The sequence below is a fragment of the Nicotiana tabacum genome, chromosome 23 (genome assembly GCF_000715075.1).
Source record: "Nicotiana tabacum cultivar K326 chromosome 23, ASM71507v2, whole genome shotgun sequence".
In the NCBI taxonomy this organism is placed as follows: Eukaryota; Viridiplantae; Streptophyta; class Magnoliopsida; order Solanales; family Solanaceae; genus Nicotiana; species Nicotiana tabacum.
Window position 1 is genome coordinate 6,370,429 of NC_134102.1, and position 18,107 is coordinate 6,388,535.

The 18,107-nt window shown below is 34.9% G+C and overlaps 2 protein-coding genes across 2 annotated transcripts; both read left to right on the forward strand.

Moving 5' to 3' along the window:
- The first annotated feature begins 1,199 nt into the window (after window positions 1–1,199).
- LOC107794172 (WEB family protein At5g55860-like) lies at window positions 1,200–4,958 on the forward strand. The gene is made up of 3 exons (XM_016616635.1): window positions 1,200–1,474; window positions 2,188–2,475; window positions 3,234–4,958. The coding sequence occupies exons 2-3, from the start codon at window positions 2,230–2,232 to the stop codon at window positions 4,800–4,802; spliced, it is 1,815 nt and encodes a 604-aa protein (XP_016472121.1). The 5' UTR covers window positions 1,200–1,474; window positions 2,188–2,229; the 3' UTR covers window positions 4,803–4,958.
- A 2,182-nt stretch (window positions 4,959–7,140) lies between these two features.
- Window positions 7,141–9,450, forward strand: LOC107794174 (uncharacterized). The gene is made up of 4 exons (XM_016616637.2): window positions 7,141–7,683; window positions 8,346–8,464; window positions 8,843–8,958; window positions 9,068–9,450. The coding sequence occupies exons 1-4, from the start codon at window positions 7,278–7,280 to the stop codon at window positions 9,318–9,320; spliced, it is 894 nt and encodes a 297-aa protein (XP_016472123.1). The 5' UTR covers window positions 7,141–7,277; the 3' UTR covers window positions 9,321–9,450.
- Window positions 9,451–18,107: the final 8,657 nt, after the last annotated feature.

Consider the following 18,107-nt stretch of genomic DNA (forward strand, 5'->3'; position numbering starts at 1 on the left):
GTAGCTACCCACAGAATCCAAATTCCAAATTGTGCAACTTATGGATTAAAGCTAGTAACGTGTAAAGATTTAAGTCAAAAGCGTCAAATTTGTTTGTATTGTTCGAAAATGAACAATTATATCTTCTAGTCAAATTTTTGGTCTAATACTACCTTCGCTATTAGAGAAAAAATATTATCCAATTAATTTTTGGATATAGATATAAAGTTGAGGGATAAATTTGAATTTTTTTCTCGAAAAAATTGGATAAGTAGAGTCTAACAATTTCAAGTTGGAGCTTCGTTAATGGCAAGGAAAAATAAGAAAAGTTTTGCTAATGGTAAGGATTTAACGGACTAAAGGCATTACAAAGGACAATTAAACTATTTCGCATAGTATAAGCATGAATTTGAACCCTTTATCAATTTTATACTTGCAAGCAAAAAATTACCTGCAATTGAATTTTGTGCATAGAATTTAAATTCATATATTTTATATCCTTCCGAATAGTGATGTATGGGGTTTAGTGATTATTTAGTCCATTTACAAATATTCTTCTGGTTATATCTTCAAAATTTCATAAAAAATCTTTATATTAAGACGAAATCCATAATAAATATAAAACACATTGAAATCTTAAGTACATCATTTCTTTCTACTTGAATTATAACCTGTTATATCTTGTATAATTTCCTCGTGCAGGACCTACTCTTTCCTAATACATTAAGCTTCTCAACACAGATATCTTATTATTATTATTATTATTATTATTATTATTATTATTATTATTATTATTATTATTATTATTATTATTATTATTATTATTATTATTATTATTATGTTACTTATTTTGGTCCTTAATTTAAGCATCTTATAACTAAGAAAAGTATAAACATTTAAGTTACCCTTTTTAATTTTATCTATTAATAAAGTAATCAAGTGGGACCCGTGAGTCCATTTGTCAAGCAATATGGGAGCCTCACATAAGTATGACATAGCACGTGAGACACAAAATAAAATTTCTCGTTTAACATACATTTGGATGATGGGGAATAATCACCTTGTAATCACCATATATCTTTGCGTTTAATCCGCAGAAACCTCTAAAGACTTTGGGAATGAATGTCTGTGTTAATCACCGAAAGAACAGCAAATAAAAATAGAAAAATGAAATTAGAAACATTTTGGACCTCATGTGTTACAGAATGTTAAAAAAAAAAGTTGGTTTTATGCCATTTCTTGACAAAACAAAGAGAAGCAAATTAGTAAAACATTCAAACCTACCTCATCCTTATTTTCTTCTTCTTTTTATTCATAGCCTATGATCATTTTCTTGAAAATATAAAAGGGAAATAGACCTGAAAAAGCTCTCACATTTCTCCTGTTTATAGCACAAGGTGGATACAATCTTGAGAGTTGTTATATACACATACAATAAGTTGATTGCAATAGATCACATTTTCTGGAATCCTGACTTCTCTTTTATGAATAAGAAGTGAGCTAGCTATATATCTCTTTACATTTACGTGCATATTATTTACCATATGTTAATTAAGCATTATTCAATAGTCTCGACTTGTTTGAGATTGAGACGTAGTTAACGTTAAATTATTGTTTGCATAAAAGTTTAATGATTATCAAGCTTTTCTTGACAAGCCAAGATCAGAGATTTTTAGAAAAAGGTGTCATTCGGCATCACTTTACAAAAACAATTTCCTTATATATATGTGTATGTGTATATACAATAGCCTGACATTGCTTTGAAGTAATAAATGTCAATATGAGATAGAAAGTAAAAGCTTAAAATCAATATATTCCTAGAACCAAACTCATTTACAAGTCGAATTATGACAGTATGCCAACATTGCGTACGCAAAAATTCGTGTACGCTACTAGCCTACTCCATGCATGCATGCAAGGGCAAAGCTACACTATTCTAAGGATGGTCTAGGAGAAAATTGTATTGTGTATATAGGTTAAATATTAAGTTTTAAAAGTATATGACATTTATTGAACACCTTTATGGGAGATTTTTTTCAGTTCTTTCAAAACACTCTTGAGAAAATTTCTGGCTTCGTCACTGCATGCATATTACGATCATGAAATCATTCTTTATGTGGCATTTAGAACAAAATAGTGGAATATTTCTTTTTCATCAAAACTATATAATCTCATAATCTTGAATATACATCTTTTTTTTTATTGCAGAATTTAGCCGGAGAAAATTATAGAGATAGAACCACAAAAATCATGTTTGGATTCAGTATAAGAACTGGGAGGCAAAATGCCTCAGGTTCTCCAAAATCCACAGGCTCTCCATCTTCTGTTGGTTCTCCAAAAACTGCAGGAAGCACAGGCTCCCCAAGAGCAGAGGTTGGAGAAATTGATACAAGAGCACCTTTTCAATCTGTAAGAGCAGCTGTTAGTTTGTTTGGAGAAGCTGGTTCTTCCCCTAAGGCTAAGCCTACCATTAAAAGATCAAAAACCATTGAAGAGGTATGTGACCTTATTATATGTATGAAGGCGAATGGATTCAACTGAACCAAAATTTTTAATGCAGAGCATGGATATATATGTGAAAAGTTACTTAGATTTCATAAAATATTAAATTCTGAACCTATAGTTTTGAAATTGTAATGGATTGAATGGTAAGAACCTAAAGATTAAACCCATCAAATTTAAATTCTGAACCCATAATTTTAGCATGTGTACACATCTATGTTGATCGGATCCTCCAAAAATACCCGTCCCACCCAAGGGCGAAGCTACATTGTCCTATATCCTTTGTCGAAAAATTACACAGTATATATAGGTAAGATATTAAGTTTTAGATGTATATAACATATATTGATCGAACACACTTTCTTGAGGAATTTTTTTTACTTCTTTCAAGTTTGAATACCCTTGGAGAAATTCCTGATTTCATCACTGGTCACACCCATTTCGAAACCTCCAAAATTGCATAATAATTCTTGAAGGATCCGACACAGAGTCACCGATATTTTTGAAGGATCTTACCAATATAGATATACTCAATTGGAGCCGAAAGCAATAAGTTCAATTGAGCTCGCCCTAAATCTATGGCGCATGTGAAATGGTCTTGCTATAGCCACAAGTTAGGACATATATTTATCATCCATCTCTTTCCAATATATGCTATACTTCAAATCCTATCTTTTCCTACAAAATGAACTTTTGAGAATCATGCATTTATTTTTGAATTGTCATATAACAACTTCTCTTCTCCTTCACAGAGGGTGCTAGAGAAGGAAAGTAGGCTTCACTTAGCCCTGAGAGAACTAGACAGTTTCAAAGAACAAATAAGAAGTACAGAGACAACAAAAGCTCATGCTCTCCGCGAACTCGAAAAGGCCAAAAGAACTCTCCAAGAACTCACTGGAAAGCTCGAAACTTTATGCGAATCGAAACAAGCAGCCATTGAGGCAACAGAAGCTGCAAAGGCCCGAGCCATCGAACTCGAAGAACAGAAATCAAACAAGCCACCAATTGGCACTGATGCTTGGAAACAGAATGTGGAAGCTGAAAGAGAACAATATCGAACATCTTCAGGCGAGCTAAATTCAGCAAAACAAGAGCTAACAAATCTTCGTCAGGATTTTGACGCGGCCCTGGAAGCGAAATTAGCTGCATTTCAAGAAGCTGCAGACGCGCAACATAATGCGGCCATCAACAAAGAGAGGCTAGGTAAACTCTCGAAAGAAGTTGATACGTTGCGCGAAACGTTAGGCCAAGTAAAAGTTGCATCTCTCCAAGCACAAGATGAGCATGAAAAACTTATTGCAGATAAAGAAGCTCACTTTCATTCCCTTAGTACTGCTAAAGAAGAAGCTGAAGACAAAATCAGGGCTCTCAAAGAGGACCCTGATTCTCAACTAGTAACCGAAAACCTCCTGGAAAAACTCGAGGTAACCAATGAGGCGATCCACGTCTTACAAGACCAACTAAATGAAGTCCGAGCCCTGGATTTGGACTCTTTTAATAAAGCAAATGCAGAGCTCGATGCTACAAAGAAGGCGTTGAACGAGATAGCAGAAGAGGAAAGTTCACTCCGAACGCTAGTTGATTCACTTCAACTAGAAGTAGAACGTGTAAAAGGCGACCTCAGTAACCTTAAAAAGAAAGCAGAGGAAGCAGAGTCCGTAGTTGAAAACTTGAAAATGGATCTTGAAAATAGCAAGAAGGAACTTGAAGCAAGCATATCAGCTAAAACACAAGCAGAAGGAGATTCTAATGATTTACCTTCAAGAATTCAACAGTTGAATTCCGAGGCGGATCAATTTTTAAAGGAAGCAGAGGAGATGAAGAAGAAGGCAGAATTACTCAAACAAGAAACAAAAACAGCTCAAGAAACAGCTAAAGAAACAGAAGAAAGACTAAAAGTTGCATTAAAAGAAGCTGAAGAGGCAAAAGCAGCAAAGAAACTTGCAGATGATAAGATACACAATAATAATGAAGAACATAATTTAGAGTCTAATGGGAAGATAAGATTGTCAATTGAGCAATTCGACGAGATGAAACGAAAAGTGGAAATAACCAAGAATGATGCTGAAATAAAAGTTAAAACTGCATTGGCTCAAGTGGAGAGCATAAATGCCAATGAAAATGAGGCAAACAAGAAACTCGAGGCGATTTTAAAAGAGAAAGAAGATATTGAAGCTGCAACACAAGAAGCATTAAAGACAGCAGAAATGGCTGAAGCAGCCAAATTGGTAGTTGAAGGAGAACTGCAAAAATGGCGTCAAAAGGAACAAGAAGAGGAAGAAATTGGAGAATCATCTAATGGAAATATTGAAGGGACATGAAAAAAATTGTAAAAATAAAAACTATAGTAGAAATTTAAGGCAAGGGATCCAAAATGGGAAATTTTATTTAATTTGTTGTATGTTGTATCTTATGATTTTCATTTCATTCTTGAGGCATTCAAATGTGCAGAATGTGTATGAATGTCTTAATTAGAAAGCAAAAACACTTTGTTCCTCTTGGTTTTAGTATGGTGTCTTTTAGTCACTTAGTATGCTTCGACCCATAATTGTGTTATGAATTTTTGAAAAATATGCGAGCAGCGAAAAAGTTGAAAATCTGTCTTTAAATTTTCATTAATCATAGAATATTAAACTCCTCTTACAAAAGTATTAAACTCTTACTACAACTAAGAACTGAATATTTTATTAAATCAAATATTAGACTTATCCTACACCTAAACAACTAGTATTCTACAAAATCCAACAAATAGTTGATATCCACGACACAAAGTCATTTATATATCCACCTTACTCAAACTCATTTCATTCAAATATTGGTTATAAGTAACTTTGCGTTTTAAAGAAAATTATGATTCCTTTAAAACTATAGGTGTCAAAATCTTGTAGTTCTATTCTTAATTGGACCTAATATAAGTGTAACAACAATACTATACTTTAGGCCGACTAGTTGGTATCGCCTACATCCTTTGCCAAGGAAATTTCAAGCATAGTGACACATATCTTTGGCAAAATTTTAATACTTGTTACGGTAGGCAGAGATGCAAACATGATTTAAAGTTTATGAATTCTGAATATATATCTGTAATTATATACTATCCCTATATTTTAGTATAGTATTTAATAGAGGATATAGCTAGCAAGATTTTATGAAACATCACGTCGAGGATATACTAGTTATGCTTTGATTAATATAAAAAACTAATGTGCAAGTATTTAGGATTCCAGTACAAGAATCCATTAGATTTATTGTCAAAAAGCATCTTTGATTCTCACACACTGTTCAACTAATCTCACTTATTTTTAATAATCAAGAGGAATTATATATACATACTGTATACAACGAGCATTTGACCTTAGACAATTTCCTATTGCTTGATTCTGGTAGCTATTTCGCATATTCTTTTGGAAGTCACTATCGGAATAACTTCCCACATTTTAAAACCTTTTACTCATGACATCATTCACATCACTTATTCCTTAAGTTTGGTTTATTAAAATGATTAACATATGTTGTCTTCTCAGTTGACTAATTATTCATATTTTTTTATGCATACCAACTACGAATTAGATGTGCTAGGACCGAAATAATCCGGTGTCATGCGAGAGTTAGTAAAACAAACCTTGAAAGACGATAAATCGAAATCTACCAAAAGAGACACAAACATTTAACGTGGTTTGGTCAATTGACCTACGTCCACGGCAGAGATGAGCAATCCACTATATAAAAAGAGAGTATAAAATATCGAGAGAATAACCTCACGAAGAAGCAAACACAAGTGACGCACTAACACTTGTCCCGTAGAGCTTTTCCCTTAAACACGACTCTCAAACCCTGTATGACTACATTGTGGATATTGATGAATGAGAAGGAAGGATCCTCAATTTATAGAAGTTTAAAACTTTTCCTACAAGAAAAAGGACTAGCCAAACATGAAAGAATTATAATTTCCTTCTGCAAAAAGGAAAATCCAATTATGATAAATATATTGTCCTTTTCTTCAAGAAATAGGAAAACCAAATTAATATGGTAAGAAAATCACGACAATACCTAACACAAACTTCAATCAAAGCACTTATGTATTTCACCTTTCGTTTTTCTTTAAACGGGTTACCTTTAGTTATATGTAAATCAATAGTGCAATCTCTTTTTTAATCACTCGATCAACATCCCCTTAATTCAAAGGAGTTAAAGTTTATCCATTTTAGAGGATTTACCATAACCTAATTATTATTTGTTTGCCATTGCTAACCTATTGTTGCCCTCCTTAACGAACATGTCATTGACTGGTAATTTATCTTCCGAACTGGTGAAATATATACCTATAACAAAAAAAGACCAAAGCCCACTGAAGCACTAGAAAAATATTGATGACGCTTTCTAACGAGGTTAAGACGTGGCTTAGAACGAGAACAACGAGACTTGGGTCTCATAGAACGAGAAGTTCGAAGATTAAGATCAGATTCGAATCTCGAAAAGTATAAAGTGACACATAATTTGGGACAGAGAGGGAGTATTGTTTAACAAAGCACTTTACATGATAAGTAGTGACATCATATCAACAGCCAGCTGATATATGAAGCATATTCAGTGGAATATCTTGCTTATAATTCCAAAAATCACAAGTAAAATGAGGGGTACTTTTAATTAAGTGGTTGCTTAATTACAAGGGACATTAGTACATAAGATAAAAATGTCTCACTTTATAGCAAACTGTGTCCTAAACTTTTCTGTCTGAGGTTTTTCAAACAACTGAATCTTTTTGAAGCAAATAAGATACCACAAAGACAGAAACAATGAAGGGTGAATATGAGTCCAATTGCAAAGATGAGAGTCAAAGTCAACAAACTAACACAAACACTTTGATCAATGAGATTGAAGAAGAAGATGAGAAATTTTATTATTCTACTACAAGTTATATGTTTGAAATGGATCATAATAATGGGGGTTTGGTCCGTTTGAACAGTACAAGAAGTGAAGGTGAAATGGATCAAGCCAGTTTGTTTTCCTTTGATTTTAATAATAAAGGAGGAGATATTCATGATATTGTTTATGTTGCTGTTTGGAACAAGAATATTAGCCAAGAAGAATCAAGTATGGACGCACTGTTTTGGACTCTCAAACATGGTGTAATCAATCCAAATTCTGCCATTGTTTTTCTTATTCTTATCTTCCCTCAAACCAAATATATCCCTACTCCTTGTAAGCTCTCTCTCTCTCTTCTCTCTCTCTCACACACAAATCAAACATACATAAAATCCTTTATTATATAGTTATTCCCTCCGCTTCATTTTATTTGGTGGTTTTTACTTAGCATGGAGTTTAAGAAAGACAGAAATCCTTGTTATATCCTTCTAAAGAGTATTGATTCTTCTTTTTGCCCCTTATTTCATTCTTAAAAGTGAAATTGTCCAAATTTATCTATCTATTATTACAAAATATTAAAATTTTACCCTTCATTATACTTTGGCGCCATTGATACCCTTGTTGTTAAGCAAATAGCCTCGTATTTGCCGTTGACTTTAAAAGAGCTCTAGTTCTAGCTTGAACTGAGTGGATTTCACGTGTCAATATACTTCGGTGAAAAAATCCAAACTTTCCTCGTGACTCTTGACTATAGTTTGAAATTATCCTCTATGATACTTTAGATTAGATTTCTATTAGGGTAACGACATGCGAGACAATTTGCTAAAGGCAAGGGTAATGTATGGCCCTAAAACATAACAGAGAGTAAAATTAAAATTTTTTATTCAATAAAAGAGTATTTTGATCCTTTTACCTTTATGAAGAGAGAAATTATTTGAATTTAGATCTAATTTAGTTTACTGTACACTATAAATTTTCCAAATTTTATTATACAACAGTGGGAATGATTCCAATAAGCCAAGTGAATGAAGAGCAAAAGGAGAAGTACATGGCTCAAGAAAGAAGCAAGAGGAGGCAGTTCCTTAAAAAGTTTGTTGACATCTGCACTGCTTTCAAGGTGCACAAATAAACTACACATAATTTCTCATATTTGCTTATAGCAAGTTAGTAACTTGCAGAAACAACGTTAATGAACACCTTTTGCCAAAAAATTATCTTACGTATATAGGTCAAATACTATTTTTTATACATATATATTAAATTTTGAGCATACTTAAAGAAATTTCTGGCTTTGCCACCAAGAAACAGTTCTAAGGGTACAGTCGCACCTCTCTATAACAGCATCACTAGCTTTTTATGAAATTAATTTTCATGTTATGTTAAAATATATGTTTTATATAACAGTACTTAGCTATAACAGCCAAAAAAATTCGGAACAAAGGAGGTTGTTACAGAGAGGTTTGAATGTATATGATATTCATGCCACTTTGAACAGGTTAAAGTGGATACAATTCTTATAGAGAGTGACATGGAAGGCAAAGCTATACTGGATCTTATTCCTATCTGCAACATAAGAAAGCTGATTCTTGGTACTTCTAAAGCCAATATCAAGTATGAGAAGGGAAAAAATTACTATCACTTAAACTACTACTCATCTTCTCCATCAGTTTTAAGCTTCTCTTCTTAATCTTATTGATTAATTATATTCCTATGATAATAGGAAAATGATGTCAAGAAGAGGTAATGGGACGGCTTATCAGATATTGCAAAATGCACCAGAGTTCTGTGAGGTTAAGATCATATGTGAAGGCAAGGAAATTGTAGAGCTACAGATGTTTGAATCTCTATCTCTCAGATCAAATTCCATTGGCAGCCCAAAGTCAAGTGATGGCCAAAGCCAAAATCTGGATCAAGAATCCCAAAATGAATCCAATAGATGTAAAGGATGTTTCAGAGCTAAGGTCATGCCTTAGATCTATAGCTCATAGTGTCCTACCAATGACTTGAAGGATGTAAATTTCTATCACCAAATAACTGGTTTACACACAAGTATAGTATTTCAGTTTATCTATTTACATAAAAATAAGTCTTTTTAGTAATTTTGGCTTGAGAACAAATTTCACACTTGTCAATATTGTTTGAGTCTAAGCCAGATATTAAACCTAACATTATTTTTTCTTTTTATATGAGACAATAACATGTCTTAATTTAGTATGCCATAAAATATAAGCTCAACCATATACAATCAAACCTCTCAATGACAACATCTGTAGTTCAGATATTTTTTTTAAGTTTATAATGAATGATTGTTATATAGCTATAACAACATATTATGTTTAAATATTATTTTGGTTGTTACGGCCAAAATTATCCCAAAATTAAATTTTTTTTCCTTTGTTAATGTTATATATAAAACATAATAAAATTATTCAAATTTAAAATCTCAAAATATATGCATATTTTACTACTTAAATATTAAAAAAATCTAATACATTCTTAATAAATCTATAACTAAATGTGCAAAGATTTAAACGTTTGTGCAATGGAATGAAAATATGCAAGGATATCTTTCAATGAAATTGAATGAAATTTTAATTATGGAAGTAACATAATATTCTTTATCATTCGTGGTGCATTAAAGTTTTAAAATATTTCGTAAAAAATCTTTAGACTTATTATTGGTAATCCTAAAGATGTTACATAGCTTTTATAGCGGTGTAATTTTACAAAGAGCATACTATTATAAAGATAAATATTGGTGTCATATATAAAAACTATTATAGAAAGGTAAAATACAACATAAAAAATCGATTTCGAGAAACACTTAATTTTTATATATAATAATAAATGTTTGTTATATAAATATGTTGTTATAGATAGTTGTGACTGTATGCGAATAAAATAGACATTAACATGTTTCAGAGCCAAGGTCATGCCTTAGATATAGCTCACAATGTCCTACCAAAGGCTTGAAGGATGTAAATTTCTGCCACCAAATAACTGGTTTTCACAAAGATCTCCCCCTCTTTACCATACAATATATTACATGTTAATATTACTATTGTACATCAAGATGTAATACACCAATGTAAGGTATTGAGCATAGGAGACGTTTTGTTCTTGGAGATAATTGCATTTTGAAATTGAGAAGCGGAGGCGAATCCAGGATTTAGGATTTGTGAGTTCCTACAAGGACCTCAAGTTAATTAATAGTAATACAATAATAATTGAGTTCACAATCAAATATTTATAAATATTTAGTTATTTTTTAATACAATTAAATATATTGAGTTGTTGCTGATTTTTCCTTTATTTGGTTTCATCGTACTTAGACTGTGTTAAGTTTATTCTACATCATTATCACTTGACTTCTTCCTGTTAAATATTGTTGTTATTAGTGTATCATTGCATCAACCCGCTGAACCCACCAAGGCTGTATTGAACCAACGTGAAGCAATAAGAACTTTAGGGACCTAAATATACATAATCCAAAGTTGTAACTAATTTAGTGAAGAGTACTGTTAGTCGGTTAATTAGCTGTAGATACTTAGAGTTGGAAGTTAGTTGAATATGTATAAAAGGGATTAGCTAGTGACATTAGCATGTAAGCATTCATTCTGTGATGAAATGAAGAAGCAATTTGCTCTCTCCAGTTGATCTCTCTCTCTCTCTCTCTCTCTCTCTCTCTCTCTCATTATTCTAAATTCTTCTCATCTCATTTCGATCCTAGAATCTCAATATGATATCAGAGCCTACGATCGAATGTTGATACTTACTTTGTTACTCTTCAATTTATTGGTTAATTGTTCGTTATCAACTCAATTCAGTTGCTAGGGTTTGCGATTCAGAGCTACGATGGCAGTAGGAGAAGGAACGAATGATGAGACTACAATCAGTTACAATCATCCTCTGTACATAGTTGAGACCTTCTAATTCGCCAGGTGAGCATTTGATCGAATTCAAACTTCTAGGTACTGATAACTACAATTTGTGGTATCGATCTATAGGGATTGCACTTTTCGCGAAGAACAAGGTTGGTTTTATTGATGGAACATGTGAGAAGAACAATTTTAGGAAGGAATTATATGATCAATGGGATAGATGCAACGCTTTTATTCTCTCGTGGATCATGAATGTTGTCACAAAGGAACTTTAGAGTAGTGTTGTTTATGCATCTACAACATATAATGTGTGGAATGACTTATATGAGAGGTTTGATAAGAGAAACATTTCACGAATCTACAATTTGCTTTAGGAAATTAATATCTTAAAGCAAGGACTAGCGCCAGTTTCTACCTACTTCTCAAAATTGAAGGATTTATGGGATGAATATGTCATGCCACGAACTTGGGAGTGAGACTAGCACCCGGTGCCTCACCTAATCTGGCGTACCAAATTGCGACTAAGGGACTTTGAACATATAATGTCATAATTTGGCCATGGGGCCACCTTGCAAGACAATTTGCGAAGCAAAATATAAAACTGAATGGAAACTAGCGCTGACTAAACATCAATATAAAGCTAGGCCGACAAGGCCGTCATAACTACCACAACTGACAAACCACCAAAATATACATACCGGGCCTACAAGCCCAACATATTGCACTAACCAACAGGATATGTCTACAAGCCTCTACTGATGGATATGTTGTGATCGGAACAGGGGCCCGACCTACCTATAACATATATGCATACATACATAAGATGTACACAAAAACCTAGACCCGATAACTCTGAAGGATGTGGAGCTTACCGATCAGGCTGAACTCTGAAAACACCTACTGAGGAGGTCTACCCGTCTGTCTATCTGAACCTGCATGCATGAAATGCAGCGTCCCCAGAAAAGGGACGTCAGTACGAAATAATGTACCGAGTATGTAAGGCAATAACATAATTGAAAACTGAAACTGAACTGATAATATAATAACTGAAAGTAACTGGGAGTCAAAGATGCTCTGGAGATATACTTACCTGTTGATACTGACTCAACTCCTTCAATATATTAAGTAAAATAAATATTCGGCCCTATAAGGCTCGGTACGTATAACTGCTCGGCCGTTGTAGGCTCGCTCATAGGCGCTCGGCCACAGTAGGGTCGATATATATAACTTACCATCTGATCAGAGGTTGTCCAATAGGGGCCTGCCCATCGATTATAGCTCGATGGTAATGAAAATACTGTAATACTGTATATATAGGCTCTCTGCTCTCTTGACTGGAAGAAGATAATACTAAATTAAATATGAAGTCCCGATAAGAAGAATACCGTAATTTATGAGACTAGAATAATGTATATAAATTTGGGAGTATGAACTTCTCTTTATGCCTCATTATCAAACACATGTAATTACGAGATCATGCCAAAATGAAGGAAGGGCTTAGCCTTAACATACCTTATCACAATATTTTCAATAACAAAGTTGAACTCTCCTCTTCTCACCTTAATCTACAACAACGATAATAATACTATCATTAAGTTACAAAACGTATAACTATCACACAACAAATGACATGCTTATTTTGTATTAAAACGGACAGCATCTCCCCTATAATCCTTATTTTCTCCAAATTCAAGATAACACCAACAACACCAAAAACAACAATAACAACATATATACATTATTTTCCAGCCTTATGTACACCACACAATACTACAAAATAGCCCAACACACCCCGATCTCTTCATACACAAAACGACCATCGTAGTAGTGTCAACAACTCGAAAATATTACGACGAACGACCAGCCCAACATTCTGCATTTATGTGGTATTTATCCACACCCTTCATCCTCCAAAACTCCACAAAATAATAGTAAATCACGCACCCCAAAAGCAACACCAAACAGTCCACAAAATAATCCGCTACAAGTGAATAACTTGAACTCACGGCTTCCGATCACCGTCCCGTGAGTTCTTACAAATATAGAACAACTTACCATGCATCTACAACTGTAAAGAATTGATGAAAGAGAGCAGTAAACTTACCTTATTTGTGGGATAACTGAACTCCTATCTTGGTTCTTCAAACTCTAGGCTTTACCTCCAATTAGAACTTGAAAGGGAGAGAAAATCAATTGGGGTTTGTGGGAAATTTTTGGGAGGATTTTTGCAGAGATTAAGTCTGGTTATTTTGCCCTATTATCATCCTAATATATGAAGGGGATAGGCCTTTAAAAAGGCCTCTTTGAACGACCCGAACTGGCCCAGTTTTTTTATTCTCGTTTAAACAAGTAGGTGACAGTCTGCGCAGTCTCGCAAAAATGCCTATATCTCTCTACTCCGATATCGTATCTTAGTATATTGGGAGAAAATCGCAGTTACATTTGACCCAAAGTTTCAGTAAAACTTATGAACGTAACTTGTGATGACTTTCATCGACTTTTGTTCCACCACTCGCTTGACTTCAAAATATAACACACGACTATAATACGAATAACATAACTCATAACATAACCTCCTTATCATGTTAAACACCCTGGGCTCACCCCAAAAGTACATGGTATAACATTCTCAACTTGTCGGCTTTCGACAAAACATTATTTTCTTCAATTCATTTAGCTTCTGAACCTTCCAACCCTCTTTGTACTTGTTGTTCATGATCTTCAATATTTGTAACTTCCAAGGTAACATGATTAACTTGCTTTATATATTTTCAAAGATGATCTTATTTTTTTGGGTCCTACATTAGTTTGCTCCCGACACAGTTTTACGTACGAAAATATAGGGAGTAACAGAATATGATGCTATGACACCTACACCATCGTGCCCTTGTCCAGAATCAAAAGTATTCATTGAACATATACATAAACAACGACTAGTTTAGTTTCTGAGTAGGTTAAATAAGTCATTTTCACAAGCAAAGGGACAAATCATGATGATGATACCTACACCTACTATAAATGTAGCTTATGGAATAGTAGTACAGGATGAAAGCCAACGAGCTAGAGCAGCTGGTGTAACCAACTTGGAGATAGGAGCTATTGTTGTGGCTTATATCACATGACATGTATGTGGTGTAGTTCCCTACAATCCAGGTCACATAGCTAATCAAGTGAATTACAACTCAATGTAAGGGACACCTCCAATGTATAGATAGAAATAAGGGTGGCATGTGGGCCGGGTCCGGTCCTAAGTGGACTTTGTGGGCCGGTCCTAAGTGGGTCGGTCCTATGTGGTCCGGTCCTAAGTGGTCTCGGGCTTCGCGGGCTTCTTGTTGGAACCGATCCGGGACTGGGACCACGAACAAACGGTCCCGGGCCTAAGTGGGCCCAACGGATACTTTCTATTTTTTAATTTTTTTTTACAGAAGTTAGAGAAAAAAATGGTAATAAAAATATCTAAGGCAATTCCTTGTAAATTATATTATAGAATTGTGACCTAAATTTTTTAATTCAAATTTAAAGACAAAAATAAGTTATATTCGATATATCGAATATAACTTATATATATATAGCTATGGCCCGACGTCGGACGTGGCAGGACATGGCCATGGCAGGACGTCGCCATGGCAGGACATGGCAGGGCTATATATATAAGAAAAAGTGTAACTATAAAAATATTAGGGTTAAAACAAAGTATGGAGGGTTAAATGGCTATTTTATATATAGCCAACGGCTATTTTGGCAGGTAAAACGGCCATATTTTAAATGCCATAACGGCTATAATATGGTAGATTTTAAATAAAAAAAAATAATTGTTGGGCCCGGATAGGCCCGTTTAGGACCGCTTGAACCGGCCCACTTCCCAGCCGATCCCGGTCCAAACCGGTCCCGGTCCCATTCCTGGTCTCGCGGGCCTCGCCTATTGAACTGGCCCACTACTCAGCCCACCTCCCCACGGTCCCGGTCCTATCCGGTTAGGACCGTTTAGGCCCACTGCCCATTTGGGCTTGCGGTCCTGGGCCGAGCCAGATCCTAACCGGCCCACATGCCACTCTTAGATAGAAAGCACAACTCTATTGTGACTATTGCAAACTAAAAGGTCACACTAGGGATAACTGTTACAAGTTGGTAGTGTATCCTGCAGATTACAAATCAAAGAGGAAGTCTTTTGTTAGAAACACTATTGCAGCTCACAATGTGCAACTTGATGTCACTCAAGGATCAGAAGAGCAGAAGGAGTACAAAGACGTTTCTCCAAGGAGTGGCAACTTCTTTAAAGAGGAGCAGTATCAGCAACTATTCCAAATGCTTAACAAGAATACCACACCGTTGAAACAATAGCACATGCTAATGTGACAGGTATACCTATCTCACTTTTGAGCAAAATTAAAAAGGATAGATGGAGTATAAACTCTGGATCCACTAATCACATGGTCTATAATTTGGATGTCTACAAAGATTTTGTGGAGCTTTCAAAGACTGATATGAGAAGAGTTCAGCTACCAAATGGTGAAACAAGTGTCATTACTCACCTAGGATCCTCTAGTATCTTAGATAACCTGCATGTTAAGAATGTACTGTATGTACCTGAGTTTAGGTATACTTTGTTGTTAGTATCAAAACTTACCAAGGATGCAGAATTATTCATATCCTTCTTTCCTGATTGTTGTGTGTTCCAGGACATCTACAGTAGGAAGGTGAAAGGGGATTGGAAGATTGGAGCATGATCTATATGTGCTGGATCTGGTTATTCAAGGCAACTCATATGAGATTTATGAGTACATGGTATTTTTTCTGCATTATTAGTTAATAGAATAAGTGGCATACTATGGCATAGAAGATTAGGTCATGTGCTTGTTGATACAATGAAGAGATTTCCTATGTTTAATAATGCAAGGAACATTGACTATACAGATCATTATGATGTATGCCCTCTGGAAAAATAAAAGCAAACTACCTTTTCCTAATAGAAGCAATAAAAGTGATGTTTTTGGAGAACTTAGTCATGCAGATGTATGGGGTCCCTTTAAGGTACCTACTCATGATGGTAAAAGGTTCTTCCTCAATCTAGTGGATAATTTTAGTAGATATACTTGGGGTATGTCTTATGAATTCTAAAGATGAGTCAGTAGTTGTACTAAAGTATTTTCTTGTCTTGATGACTACTAAGTTTTTGCTACTGTGAAAACCATCAGAATTGATAATGGTGGAGAATCCATAAATAGCCAAATTAAAGATTTGTTAAGCTCTGCAGATATCACTCATCAGAATACTGGTCCTTACATCCCACAGCATAATGGTGTTATATAGAGGAGATACAGATACATCCTAGATACTGCAAGAACCTTAAAGTTTCAAGCCAATTTTTCCTTAAGGTTCTGGGGAGAGTGTGTAATGACAATAGTATATCTCATTAATAGAATTATATCCAAAACCGTAGGAGGTAAGTCCCCATTTGAGCTGGCATTTCACAAACAACCATTTCTTGATCATCTGAGGGTTTTTGGTCACCTTTATTATACAGCAAACCTCGAGAAGCATGATAAATTTTCTCTAAGAGCAATTCTTGTTGTACTTTTAGGCTACTCCCTGGTACAAAAGGGATACAAACTATTTGATTTGCATAATCATTGTGTATTTGTGAGCAAGGATGTCATTTTTAAAGAGGATCAGTTTCCCTTCAAAGACTCACTGCCTATATCTCCATCTGAATCCACTGCAGTTCAACATTCTCTCAATGTACCCTTTGACTCAGAAGATCTGCATAGTCCTGCCATTTCCTCTTCTGAGACCACTACCACAACTGATGTCTCTATTGCTGCTACTCCCATTAGTTCACCTGCTAGTTTTTTGCAGTCTCCAGTTTCCAGCTTTCCACCAATGGTGCACATTGAAGCTGCAGTTCCTTCCACTGTTAGCTACTCTACTAGGGTGTCCAGACCTCCTATATGGATGAGTGATTATGTAGTTCCTAGTAGAAGCAAGGCCCTTGTGTTTATCCTATTTCAGACTCCATCAACTACCTCTTATTACAACCATCCTATTCTAAGTGCCTTGCAGCATACTCTGCTGAAGTAGAACCCAAAATCTTCATTAAAGTTGCTCAAGATCCCAAATGGGTTGCAGCTATGCAACAGGAGATTCAGGCTCTAGAGGATAATCAGACATGGAGTCTAGTCCAATTACCAGCTGGAAAACAACCCATAAGGTGTAAATGGATTTATAAAATCAAGTACAAAGCTTCAGGGGAAGTAGAAAGGTATAAGGCTAGGCTTGTGGCCAAGGGCTATACTTAGAAGAAAGGCTTAGATTACTGATACATTCTCACTTGTGGCCAAAATGGTCACTGTGAGATCTGTCATAGCAGTTGTTGTACACTCAAGTTGGCCTCTTTATCAAATGGATCTTCACAATGTATTTATGCAAGGTGATCTGAATGAAGAGGTGTATATGACTATTCCTCTTGGTTTCTCTAAGGATGCTGCAAGGCAAGGGGTATCAAGTTTGCAGACTTCATAACTCATTGTATGGTCTTAAACAAGCTTCTCAGCAGTGGAATATTAAACTCATAGAAGCATTGCAGAAGATGGGGTTCTCACAAAGCCACTATCAGTACTCAAATCACAAAGAAGCCAGGAAATTGTCTACTACTAGTGCTGATCTATGTGGATGACTTGATAGTCACAGGCAATGATGCTAATGAGATCTCTAACACTAGAAGAGATTTGCAAAAGTTATTTAAAATGAAGGACTTAGGAGAACTTAAGTTCTTTATAGGAATTGAATTTGCAAGGTCACATAGAGTCATATACATGAGTCAAAGAAAGTATGCCCTTGGACTCATCTCAGAACTAGACTTAGCAGGAGCTAAACCTGCAA